General features: G+C 45.9%; 1 protein-coding gene across 4 annotated transcripts in view; it reads right to left on the bottom strand.

Annotated features, from left to right (window-relative positions):
• EHF (ETS homologous factor) overlaps positions 1–12884 on the bottom strand; it is a 39416-nt gene extending 26532 nt beyond the window's left edge. Inside the window, exon 1 of one of the 4 annotated variants that reach the window (XM_032641901.1) lies at positions 12731–12884. Coding sequence is in view for 2 of the 4 variants with exons in the window: in XM_032641900.1 (XP_032497791.1) it covers positions 3207–3236 (30 nt within the window). In the remaining 2 variants the exon portion in view is untranslated. Of the gene's footprint in view, positions 1–3206; positions 3285–12730 lie in introns of those variants that run through there. The other 3 variants (XM_032641902.1, XM_032641900.1, XM_032641899.1) reach the window with 3 other exon arrangements.
• Positions 12885–13565: the final 681 nt, after the last annotated feature.

The following is a 13565-nucleotide window of genomic DNA, read 5'->3' as shown; positions in this document are numbered from 1 at the left end:
GGGATTACATCACAGGTAATTTCATACCCTCATAATGTGTTTTGAAACAGACATTTCATGTTCCCAGGGGCAACATCAGAAGCATTATTCCTGGGCTTTCAAGCGTTTTCATGAGCAATGATGCCACATTGGGAGGCCAAGAGCTGATCCATTATAGATACACTTTACTGACTGTGAACCATTTGGAAATATACACGAGGCTGATCTTTATCAGTCTTGGTGCCAGATGCAGACAAGATGCAGATACTGACAGTGGACAGGCACCAAAGTTGATCAAAAAACAAGATTACCTTTCATGACCCCAGGAGCCTTTATCAATCTCGTTCAGATATGACAAACTAAGAAAAATAGGGCAAGCTTTGAAGCACAAAAGGTCACAGAGTCTTTTGAGACCTCAAGAGAAACTAGGGTTTTCTCCTCTTCAAAATGCACACCAGGTTTTGCACGTATTTCGTGGGCCCCAGACCCTCTAAAGACCATCCACGGACCCCTGCAAATCTATGGACACCATGGATCTTTAAAAAAAAAAGCAACTCTCTTGCTCTCATGTTGGATTGAAATGTAAAGAAAACTTTGCAGTGGAGTTAGGGATGGGAGACAAGTCTACTCCGACCTCTGAGAGAAGGCCTGAGAGATTCTATTCTTGTTCTTACTTGACATGGGTGTTGCCTAGTTTTCCTATGGTGACACCAGGAGGGGCCGCACTGTCCCTCTCCGTTGGCACCTAAAGTAGTGATCATGCTGCATCCAGGAGAGTCATTCGGGACCTCTGTCTGGCAATGCAGTGAAGAATTCACCATCCTCCCCACCACCCTGAACCTCAGGATCTCTCTCCCCACTAAGCCTCGATCTCTATTCTAAAACCAGATAATCATAAAGTAAAGATCATACAGAAAAAACAAAAACATCCCAAAACAAACAAACACCCAGGCCTACTTTTACAACCCTAGGTCTCCGTAGGTCTTTGGAAAGGTACAGGTACGGGGACTAGAGGATTACGTTTATGGCACTTATTCTCCTACTTGGCTGATGAGGCCGTACACGTGTTTCTCACAGGTTGGTCTATAGGCCACCTGTATCATCATCATCTGAGGAGAAGTTAAATTTGAAGTTTCCTGAGGTCCCGTCCAGACCGTGAATCAGAATCTACATTTTTGAGACCCTCCCTTCACGAATCCTTAAGCCCTCTCACAGCTGAGAGCTTCTGGCCAAAGATTCATCTACCTGCCTTCCCTCGATTTCCCACAACAAGATAACAAACTCCAGCAGATATCAGTCCTAAAAGAAACATCCATAAACACCAGGAAATCTTTGTAAAGTCAGAGACAATACATTCAATCCAAAGAACTCAAGCTCCAGTTCATCTGTGGAGATTCTACCACTGTATTATTTGCAGACTTGAAATAAAGCTGTTCCTAATGTCCAGTACCACCAAATGGTTCAATGCAACAGTGCTCAACGAACTTACAAGTATGAGTCTCTGAAGGCCAAACAAACAAAGCCAGCATTTGCAGAGGATTTTTGTAATGATAATTTCCATCAAGGGAATCTCATGGCTGGCTGAGTCACCCCTTATCCCAACCCCCACCCCCACCCCACCTCAGCTCTTCCAAAGTTTACTTAACCACTTTGGATTTCAGACCTCATACCGAAGAAAATTAGTATCTTAGCCTTCGGCAGAGAGAAACAATCAAGGAATGTTTGTCCCACAGGTATAAATATTTATCCCCTCCAATTAATATATATTTCTTGACTGTCTACTAGATGCTAGGCACCGTGCTGGGAGCTGGGGGCACAACAGTGAACAAAACACAGAAGCTGCCCTGCTCAATTGGACTATCCAGAGAGGACACCACTTCTGAAAACCACAGTAGCTCTTTCCAAAATCGTCTGACCTCATTCGCCATCTCCTGCTGGGGTTACCATGGAACCAGAGGAGACAGAGCCTGGCAACCTGCTCTGGCATTTGGATATCACCAAGCTTGGAAAGAACTTCAACTCCATTTAAAAACAGGACTGATGGGCTTCCCTGGTGGCGCAGTAGTTGAGAGTCCACCTGCCGATGCAGGGGATGCGGGTTCGTGCCCCGGTCCGGGAAGATCCCACATGCCACGGAGCGGCTGGGCCCGTGAGCCATGGCCGCTGAGCCTGCGCGTCCAGAGCCTGTGCTCCACAACGGGAGAGGCCACAACAGTGAGAGGTCCACGTACCGCAAAAATAAATAAATAAATAATAAAAAATAAAAATAGTACTGATTCTCCTCTCTCCAACAACCCCAAGCCCTCACCTTCACAGAAAACCCTCACCAAGACCTGGAGTTGGCAGCCATGAGTTTCACACGAAGCAGCCTCAGCCAAAACCAATCTCCACTCAGGGCAGAATAAAGCGGTTGGTTGTCTGGATGGCTGAATGTCTCTCCCCGAGACAATGGCGTGTTTATGTCGGAGGGTTAGGGGCAGGTTAACATAAAACCCACCGTAAACAGAGCTGTTAATTCCGTTGCTGGCAGGGGCTTCTGTTATCTTCTGAATACCTCCCAGAGGGTATGAGCCCTACCTTTGCATTTGAGTTGGCAGCAGAGTTATTTTTTTGCACCTGTTGCTCTGCTCCAATAACAACGCAGTTAAGCATTGATTTGTTGGAAAATAAACAGAAAAAAGCAAAGAAAGGCATCTGCCCGAACAGCCTGAGCTGGTTTGACAGAGCGTTCATGCCAATTTGTTTTTCCTATAAAAATCAAAGAAAAACCTGCGCTTTCACTTTGGATGCTACCCTCCCACTCCCTCAGAAGAAACGGTGGTATCGAAGAGGCCAGCCAGAGCTGGCAGGGCTAAGGAGCCAGAAGACACTGTACTTTTCCATCGGCTGGCTCTGTGAGGGCGCTGAGGGGTGTCCAAGATCTGCAGAATGACATGGCCAGCCTCCAGCCAGCCCAGGTTAAGATCCTGAGTCAGATTAACAAGGGCGGAGAAGGGGCTGCTGGGGTATGATCAAAACCCAAACCACACTCTTCCAAATGGTTGACTTCTGCAAGTCAATATGGTTCAAGTAGTAGGTGTGGCCTATGGGTACCTCCCTAAGCAGAGACTCAGCCTGCTTCTCCCAAAGACTTCTTCATCTAGCCCTGGGCAGCAAGCGTAGTTTGAAAACTCCAGGTCCCTGGACCATAGCTTTCCCAGCGGGGAAGGGAGGTCAGCCATACCTACCTCCCAGGCAAGATGTGTAGACTCGCTCATGTCCCGCCAAGCGACTTGATGTGTCACGTCCCCAGTGGAAAGGACCTAAGATGTTCACAGTGTGGTGCCTGCATTAATTCAAGTGTCATCATGCTCTCATTTCTCAACAGCTCGTCAACATCACATGAGGAGCTCAAGCCAAAAAGGGCCACAAAGAGCTAAACAAATCACTCAGATGGAGATCATGACAATACGAATTAAGCAGTGGCATCATCACCCACCCTTCAACGCACAGTGTCAGGAGAAGCCTCTTAATATCTCTTTTTAAGCCTTGAGCAGAAAGCCTAGGACGTGGGCCAGGCTCACTGTTCCGCGAGATGACCGCTTCCCCTCAGCTTTCTCTCGGCTGTTGGGCCTTCATTATCACCAGACTACTGGCTTAATGGGGGAGTCACAGCAGTGGGGGAAGGCCTCGGAAACGCCGCTTCTCGAGGAGCGTTACGAACAAGGTGTTCCGACAGAAGAGGGATATGCCTGGCTGAGCATTCCCAAGCATTCTTGTCATGAGCAGGGCAGGGAGTGGAGCGCCTTGGAACCAAACTGGGCAGCCAGAAAAATAAAAGATTTAACACCACCCTCAGTTGACTGAAAAATAAATAAGACCAAGGACGCAAGAATGCGGGAAGGGTGGAGGGAGGTAAGAGGTGGGAACCGCAGCCAGGCAGGGGTTGGGATGGACTGGGACAATGGATTTGACCATGTTGAGATTCAAGTGTCTTCCCAGAGAAAGACTAAGATGACCCAGCCAAGGAAAGATCAACAGCCACCAATTTAGAATCTCACAGACTGTGTAATTACAAAACAACAGACAAAATTATGACGGGGATGATAGTTCATATTTATTGAGTGTTAATGATGTGCCAGGAATTGAGCTAGGCTTTACAGGAATTTCCTCACTCGATCCTTGCAATAGCCTCCAATGTTGGTACTAATATTAGCCCCACTTTACAGGTAAGGAGGCACAGAGAAGTTAAGCAACTTACCCAAAGACACAGAGCTAGTAAATGGACTGGATATATTATAATAAATGTGTTGGAGTGTGGCAGGAAAGTGCAATACAACTCTTGTAGCTTTGAAAATGGATCCTTGTATTTCCAAAGACGAGGAAGATGTCTCTTTAGGATCGCTTACTTTTATTTTTGAAGTTGAGATCCCTTAAGTACAGATCCTTTAATTTTTTCCCTAAATGTGAACAAGAGGCATACTAAGGATACTTGTGCCCTAATATGAAAGTTCTCTTAGTGTCCATCAGCGTGGATGCTACAGAAGCACCAGTTCACCGCCATGCAAATCCATTTGTCAAAACTTCAGCCTGGCTTCCTGTTGAAAGGCCCAGACTGACTCAGGAGTTGGGCTTGGCTGCATGAAGCCACCTCAGACTTATTAGCCATGATAAAAGAGCAATAATAATAACAAGGAAACAAACTGTTGAAAAATTAAGGGAAATTTATGCCTCCTTTGGAAAAGCATCTGACGACTGAGCTGTCACTCAGAGGCCCTGATGTCAGACCTGCTGTGTTGTGGACGTCACACCCACAAGGGGAGGACTGTGAATGTGTCACTCTGAGAGCCTGCATTCCATCACTCAGAGAAGAACTCTAGGGAAGTCCACCCCATCCTCCAACAGGCGCATGACCCTGCAGCAGTTTGTAAAAACGTAGCCATAAAACACAGACAGAACTTCATTAGACTCGTTCCAGTATCATCTTTGCAACTTAAGAAACAAATAATATCTGAATTTTCTCACGAATTAGAGGATCTCCTCTTTAGAAGAAGTAGGGTTTTCTCTTCGTACAGGCAATCATTAAACGACAATAGACAAGGAAGCCGCGTTCCTTTTTAGTGCCATCCTACAAGAACGATAGACTCTCAGCAACCCAAGTCTCATTTTTCCTTCCAAAACACACTTTGCTCCGCGTCTCCTAGCTCACCGGCCTGTGGATTAAGCCCTCTGGAAAATAACAAATGAAAATACTCCTCAACAAGGCAAGCAACTGACTATCAGAAATGTTTTCTAAGGAGTCAAATCCCTTCCAGCCGATTATTCATCCCTCCCATTGCTTCAGTGGACACCTTTGACACTCAAACAAAATGACCCAACTCACCAACTCAAAACACCCAAGGTCAGCTAGATGATCACGATGAGAATGAGTAGGGGCTCTCCCAGCAACTTCCCGGCTTGCTGGCTTCCCAGCATCAGAAGCCGTCACAAGTTTGAAAAATTTCATCACATCCAGAGGGAGGCCCAGCTACATAATATGCAGGGCTTGGTGCAAGGGAAAATTTGGAACCCCTTGTTCCAAATGTATTAAGAATTTCAAGACAGCCACAACAGAGCATTAAACTAAGCACAGGTGCTTCCTAAGTGTTGGACCCTGTGTGACTGCATTTGCTCTATCCCACTGACACCGGCCCTGTCCCTGGGGTCAGTCCCAACTTTTGCCTTCACCTGTACCCTTGCTCTCTCATCATGGAAGGCAGGGGGAGTCTTTGCTGTCTAAAGCTTTTCTGTCTAAAGCTCCTAAAGTAGTTAGGAGAATTAAATGAAATACAACATTGAACATGTCTGTAGCGGCACCTGGCTTACAGCAGGCCCTCAGCAAATGTTAGCTAGTATTACTATTGTTGTTGTTTATTATTATTTTCATTATGCCAAGGTCCCTCGACAACTCCAAAGCTACCCATAGGCAAGAATGATGGGTGGGAAGAAAAGACAGCCCATTTCGACAGAGACCATCTATTAGCTACTGCTGTTCAGAAGTCATTTCATTAGCTCTGTGTGAGAGAGTGCCATAAATTAGGCATTCTTAGCCTTCTCTTTATACCATGGACCCATTTTACGCAGTCTGCAGAGGCTTACAGACCCCTTCTCAAAAAAATGCTTTTAAAATGACAAAAATAATAAGATTAGAAAGGAAGTTTATCTTGAAATACAATTATCAAAATACTTTAAAAATAAATGTGTGATATCATAATAACATATGGGCTTCTTTATTAGTATATTAAACAAGAATATCTAGTGCAGGTCCAATAACTTCCGTAATACCAAAGAAGTGATGAATAGTGGTATTTTGAGACATCTGTAACAAGTATAACATGATATGAAAGTATCTGTAATTTCTCTTGGTGCCAATCAGTTACAGCTATTGCTACTGGGGAGTTTTGCTTACACTCATATTGAAATTGAATTGAATTCACACTGAATGTTGAATTTTAGTTAGATTACTGAAAATAAACATGTAATTTTTTTCCCACATCCAAGTTCACAAACCCTCTGATTTCTCCCCATGGACACTAAGAGATCTTTGGATCCCAGGTTAGGAACCCTTGCCGTTTTACAGGAAGGACTGCTTGTTCAATTCAAATAGCCTCTTGAGACCACTTCCACATGGCCAGAAGCCTCAGCTGAACAATGTACAGGAGGCAGACCCTATAGTGCCTTGGCAAAATAAGTAGGAATTTTTTTTTTTTTTTTTGCGGTACGCGGGCCTCTCACTGTTGTGGCCTCTCCCGTTGCGGAGCACAGGCTCCGGACGCGCAGGCTCAGCGGCCACGGCTCGCGGGCCCAGCCGCTCTGCAGCACGTGGGATCTTCCCGGACCGGGGCGCGAACCCGTGTCCCCTGCATCGGCAGGCGGACTCTCAACCACTGTGCCACAAGGGAAGCCCACCCTTAAATTCTTGAGTGTCTCCAGATACCTACTGGCCACTGCAGCTAAGGCATTACTTACTATGGGTATTCTAGAGGCTTTAAAAAAATTCCTGGACTTCCCTGGTGGCGCAGTGGTTGAGAGTCCACCTGCCGATGCAGGGGACACGGGTTCGATCCCTGGTCCGGGGAGATCCCACATGCCACGGAGCAACTAAGCCCGTGCGCCACAACTACTGAGCCTGTGCTCTAGAGCTCATACTCCACAACTACTGAGCGCATGTGCCACAACTACTGAAGCCAGCGCGCCTAGAGCCCGTGCTCCACAATGAGAGAAGCCACCGCCATGAGAAGCCCGTGCACCGCAACGAAGAGTAGCCCCCGCTCGCCGCAACTAGAGAAAGCCCGCACACAGCAACGAAGACCCAACACAGCCAAAAATAAATAAATTTAAAAATTTATTTTAAAAAATAATAAAGTCTGTTGCAAAGAAAACATCTTATCAGTAGTCACCCTGGAGACAAGGCTGAAATAATCTTCACCTTTCAGACCCCACTTACCTCATCCAATAGGATATACCATTAGCCCTACTGAGGGAATTTTTTAAAGGTTCCTAAGAGGGACCCCCCAAAAAATCTCTATGAGATAGTCATATGCTCCAAGCTCCACTGTCATACACAAAAGTAGAAGACCGTCTTCATATTCCAAAAAAGACTCAATAGACTTTTGTTTTTGTTTTTTTGGTTTTTTGCGGCACGCGGGCCTCTCACTGTTGTGGCCTCTCCCGTTGCGGAGCGCAGGCTCCGGACGCGCAGGCTCAGTGGCCATGGCTCACGGGCGCAGCCGCTCCGCGGCATGTGGGATCTTCCCGGACCGGGGCACGAACCCGTGTCCCCTGCATCGGCACGCAGATTCTCAACCACTGCGCCACCAGGGAAGCCCGACTCAATAGACTTTTGGAAGAAGTCTGCATCAGGCAAAGAAAGGGCTGGCAGGCAGACTAACATTTCTCAGAACCACAATTGGACCCATAAAGATCTAGCCCCTAAGACTGTTTATGTGGTGTCTATAATATAGAGTGAGGAGGATATGACAGAATAGGAAATTTTGAATTCAACACAATTACAACCACATCAAAGAAATTGTACATCTAGACAAGGTCCTACGAAAGTAAAAATAGTTACTTTAATAGTGGGGTTCAAGAGGTGGTCTAATAGTCCAATAATCAAAATATTGTAGGAAGCATTTTGGCTCCTTTTGATTTGGGGCTTGGTTTCCCTCAGAAAGCAGTTTGGAATGCAACTCTGCTGGCCACATTTTAAATAAGTAGGCAGATACCCTTAATAACAACGAAGATGCTCCTGAGAAAGGACAGGAAGGAGGCTCTAAGGGCCGGGGTGTGGGGGAAGATTGGAAGAGAAGAGGTAATGTGAATCCAATGAACCAGAACAAGGGGCTCAGCCCCATAAAACAAACCAAAGACAGAGTGTGCTTAGGTGCTAGTGAAATCCATTTTCAAAGAAGTATTTTACAAGGTATCTCTTTTAAAACAAGGCCAATTAAAACCCTGGTAGCCTCTTTAAATGAGCCACCCTGCTTTACCCTATTGCAAGCTTTGGTTGCTCCAGGTTCAGGCTGAGGGCCTCTGGGAAGACCAGGCTCTCCAGGTGGGCTGCCCAGTGGCTTGGCCAGCCTTGTTCCCCTTCTGATGACCCCCCGGGTCTTCCTCTCGGAGAATTGAGTCCATGTCCATCAAATCTACCCAATAATTCATGGACAGTCAGGTGAACTGAGCAGCCTCCACGGGGTCCTGAGCATTCACTTTTCAGCCGGCTGCTTTCGTGTTTTACAGAAGACAGCATTAGAGTACCTACCCGTGGACACCAGTGGCTCCCGGTGGTCACAAAGCAGTCAGCTGCATCCACTTCTACACTGGCACCAACTTCAGATAAATGAGGCAATTGATAAAGATGGGATGTTGCCATGGGAACAGCTCAAGCACCCCTAGTAAAGGTATCTAGTCTTTAATACCTCCACCAGGTACATCCCTTGGCCAAAATTCTGAAGACCCCAAGGAAGCCACTTAAGGGTTCCTACTGGTCTTCTTTCCTGTCTCATCCTTAGGAAGGCATCTCCCACCCCATTCTCAGCTTTCACAGACTCGAGCTAAACCTGCTGACCTCTAGGCTTAGCTAGTTTCCCTAGGTCATCAGATTCCGAGGGCTGAAGTGGACCTTACGGATGATCGGGTTCAAACTCCTTTGTCCAAATGAGGAAACAAAAGCCCAGAGAGGTGGAGTGTGCTGCTCTGGGAGCACAGCTTTGCTGGGACTACAAAACCAGGTCTCCTGACTGCCAGTCGCCTGACTGTCCTGCACCCTGCCTTGCCCACACCATGCTCCAATCACTCAAAAACGTGAGTCTGGACTTCTTCAAGGAAGATTCTTAAAGAAATATCTTTTTTTCCCCCTCTGAAGTCCAATAAATTTTTTATCAAATAACTCTGAGGGATCCATGGAAATTTCTACTCCAGCACATCTCAGCTTCCCGACATCAAAACCACTCAGCTTGAACATATGTCCCATCCTAACATTAGCTGCTGTGGGAAGCCATCCTCCCCTTGTTTCCTGCACAACTTAATAGTCTGGGCTTTAAAACCCTGTCCGATTTAAATAACCGTGATAGTCACATATGTCTAATAGGAGCACAACTGCAGCTCCTCAAAACGAATCCGATGATTTAAAATCCTATTATGAAAAATTAGATAAGAAAATATTAAATAAAGTTTATTATCTTCCCTGTCTCTTCAGTTATTCAGCAATAGATTTAAGAGAACTCCAGCACCATACGGCTGCCTCCCTGCCTCTGTCTTCAGGTGACAACCCCCAGCTCAGACAGAGCCGGTGTGGCTCACCCAGGCTGACAGCCCCACACGGTCAGTTACCCAGTAACAAAGCCAGGATTAGAAGCGTGGTCTCAAACACCAAGGCTACATGGATTCCAATCCTCCCGACCGGCCCCTCCCACAACAGAAATGATTGTCACTTAAATTCTACTGGAGAGGGACCCTAACGAGAGAAATAGGCTGAAACGGCAGAAAAAGGTATCACCAAAAATCAGCTTCCGACTTTATATTTGATTCCTTAAAACCGTGGCGTTGCTTCTCAAGTGTGTTAGCAATTTCTGCTACGGCGTTCTTGGTATCCACCCTACCCCATCTCCCAGAGGTCTTTGAAAATCCCATCTGTTCAAAAGGACTTAAGGAGGACTCCAACTGGAGGAAAGGGGGGAAAGACTGAATCACTTTTTAACGATTTGTATAAACCTCTATGGCTGGGCTTGATGCTTTAACATTAAACAGGGTTCCTACACTGAGTTTTCAAAAAGCAAAGAACACAGCCCAGTGCTAACTCTAATTTGGAGGTGGAGGTATAGGTGGGGATGAGGAAAAGTGAAACGTTACAAGATTCCAGAAAGCTAAATTCTACTTCCTGGAAATGAACTTTGACCCAAAGCACTCACTTTCCGGCCTAGGACCTGACATGAGTTCCTTCCAGTTTCCAATTAGCTAACTGACTGCAGCTGAGTAAATATTTTAACCTCTCACTTTCCGTTTTGTCTCAGCCTTTGAAGTTGTCAAAAAGGTAATGAAAGAAGATCTGCATAAAGTTGGTAAATTAATGGGAGCATAAAGGTGGAACCATGAGTGTGAATGCAGGGCTTCTCAGAGGTCCAGAAAGGCCCAAGGCATTTCCATTTGGGGGAGCTCACAGTATATTTAAAAAATGGGGGAAAAAAATCAAAAGGGGGTTGTTTGAATTTAACAAACAGATGCTTTTTAACACAAAAGAACAAATATAATTGAATTTGAGATCTTTCATACATATGAGGCCTGGATCAAAGGCATCAGCCTACCCACAACCACCCTAAAAAGGTCTCGACTAACGCCGCCATCTTGAACAGTAACACAAGAGAATTTACAGCACGGTTGTTCCCTCAAAGTTACTTTCTTCTGCAATGCCTCTGGGGCTTCCCTGGTGGCGCAGTGGTTAAAAATCCCCTGCCGATGCAGGGGACATGGGTTCGTACCCCGGTCCGGGAAGACCCCACATGCCGCGGAGCGGCTGGGCCCGTGTGTCATGGCCGCTGAGCCTGCGCGTCCGGAGCCTGTGCTCCGCGACGGGAGGGGCCACAACAGTGAGAGGCCCGCGTACCGCAAAATAAATAAATAAGTAAATAAATAAAATGCCTCTGTAAAATGGTTTGGAAACATGGAGGATTGTCTCCATTATATTTATTTTTTCAAGTGTGATCACACACTTCCAAATGACCCTCATTCCATGTTCCCACTGTTTTTTAAAGTCTATCCACATAAGCCATGAGTGATGGTGTGGTAATAATGTGATCCTACCCGACTTCAGATTATAAGATGGAATTGATGAGTTATTTCATAGTCTCAGAATTCTAGGTCTCAAAAAGAGGATAAATGGAGCCTTCTGCCAACTCCAAATGCAGCTATTAAAGTCACTCTTTTCCTTTTTAAGAATGAAAGATTATTCACTGTTATAGAGCTCCATAAAGTCATTCTTAAAATCTCTTAACAGCCTTTCCTGGTAGCATCTCTTACCCCTGAAGTTCTACCCAATGACACAACTTCATCTCTCCTGTTGGAAATCAACTCTTCCCTTGACCTCAGTGGAATTAGCGCATGGCCACTCTTGATCCCCAACTCTGCGTTTATGCAGTGAAAGGCTCTATCTAAACACATCCTCACAGCCATGCCTATAGAACCAACTCCTGAATTAGACCTTCCACTGAAAAGTTCTCAAGTCCAAACACTCACTCACTTTATCCCTGTTACTAAGGTCAGTGCAGATAACCAGCAAGACACCTGTGAACTTAGACTCACAGAAGCTTATGCTCCATCATAACAAGACACATGCTCCCACAATCCTAGGAGTATCCTAAATCTTGGCAAAGACGGATGCTGAAAATGTCAGTTTCCTGACTCGGCGTTGTCATTTACCAGCAAGAAGATTAACTCCCCACTGTTTCCAGTTCTATCCACACGTAGGCCAGTTCTTCTCCATCGTGTCCAAACAAAATCAGAAGAACCCCTGTCTTAGAAGGCATTTGCGGCTGCTGACTCACATCTGGCTGTCTGGTCATAGTATCCCATCATGGAACAAACAAAGGGTTCGTTTGTCCCCACGTGAAATGACAAAACTCGTTGCCAAAATTGTTTTTGTTTTTTTGTTTTCTGGACAGAGATGTGCAGCTCTCCCCAATACCCTTCCCTACCTGGGCTGCCTGACCATTTTTTCCAACGTGGGTGCATACACACACCCTTGCCTGTTTCCAGCCATTTTCAAACACCAGAATATACTGAAGATAATCTGCCTTTCTCTACAACTAATGTAATGAGTCAGAAAAACTACCAACAGAAGACATCTCTAGAAAGTGAGAACATGTGCCCTGAGCCCCAGTAGCTATTCAGCCGACCAGTTCTTCACTGAGAAGAACCTATCCCCAGCTTTCAGAATTCAATCCAGGGAAATGGCTTTGTCACAGAAAGAGAGGGAAACCAGGCGGCTTTCAAATTCACAGTGATCAAAGACCAGACTCCACGCAGGGAGTTCAAAGATAACAGCCAAAGTCACCCTGCTGCCCTCCAAAATAAAATCCTAAGACAACCCAGTGAGGAAAGCACAGCTGAGGTGAGCTTCGCTTCCTGCCAGCTGCCTCCGGGAGTCTGGTTTATTTTCACCTGATTCAAGGCAGGTTTCTCTTTTCACTCAGGTGTTTGAATTCCAGATTCAAAAGAAGGTTTAAAAGTAAGGACTTACCTCATTTACCTAAAGATTCTGGGTGGGAAATCCAATAGCTGTAGTGAATGGAGGGAAGGTAGCAAGCAGCCCTCACGCTAGCTCCTACAGGGAACCAGGAGTGTTATCACGTCTGAGCTCTCATCAGAGTGAAGATCAATGCACATGACAATAATTTTAAATCATTTTGTAGGATGTTAAGCAATAAGCCACCAACCGGGAATTCCCTAAGTCACTTCCCCCTCTTCTGATTGGCTGCTGGGCCCTTTAAAAAAATAAAATAAAGGATTACAAACATTTGCTCATTTGCATTTGGCCAACTCACACGTTAGTGTTCAAACAAAACAGGTCTAACCAGGTTATGCCTGTGTCTCGAGAACAGAGACAACCTGTTAATGGATGAGGAATTGATTTGGTGGTGACTGTTCTTTCTAACTTAGAGGCTGTTTCGGGTGAAAAGCTCCAGGCTTGCCCCCCAAGGATACCAGCAGGAATGGAGAACGTAAGAGCAAAGTGAGCAGAAGCTCAAATCTGGAGGAGATGATGGTACAGGGGATTCGGGGGCCACTCTTAAACCTCTGCCTCATGTACTAATTTGTATTCAGTCCACTCTGCTTTGACATCAAGATCTTTGCCCTGGCCACACAGGTACCAGGTTCTTAAGGGACTCCTGTCCAGGTAGCGGGAACATAGGTTCTATCTCCAGGCACCATGATTTACTCCTTGACAGTGACCCTTGGCAATTTCAGTGGACTTTGAAAAGCCTATCTCCCCTGGCCCCAGGTAAGAGCTTTGGAAAATTTGAAGGGAGGGTCCTGGGAGGGAGAGTCTACCCTGAGTTGTTCAGGTAGAAGAG

This window comes from Phocoena sinus, chromosome 8, assembly GCF_008692025.1.
Source record: "Phocoena sinus isolate mPhoSin1 chromosome 8, mPhoSin1.pri, whole genome shotgun sequence".
Classification (NCBI taxonomy): domain Eukaryota; kingdom Metazoa; phylum Chordata; class Mammalia; order Artiodactyla; family Phocoenidae; genus Phocoena; species Phocoena sinus.
This window is presented reverse-complemented; position numbering and strand designations above follow the sequence as displayed.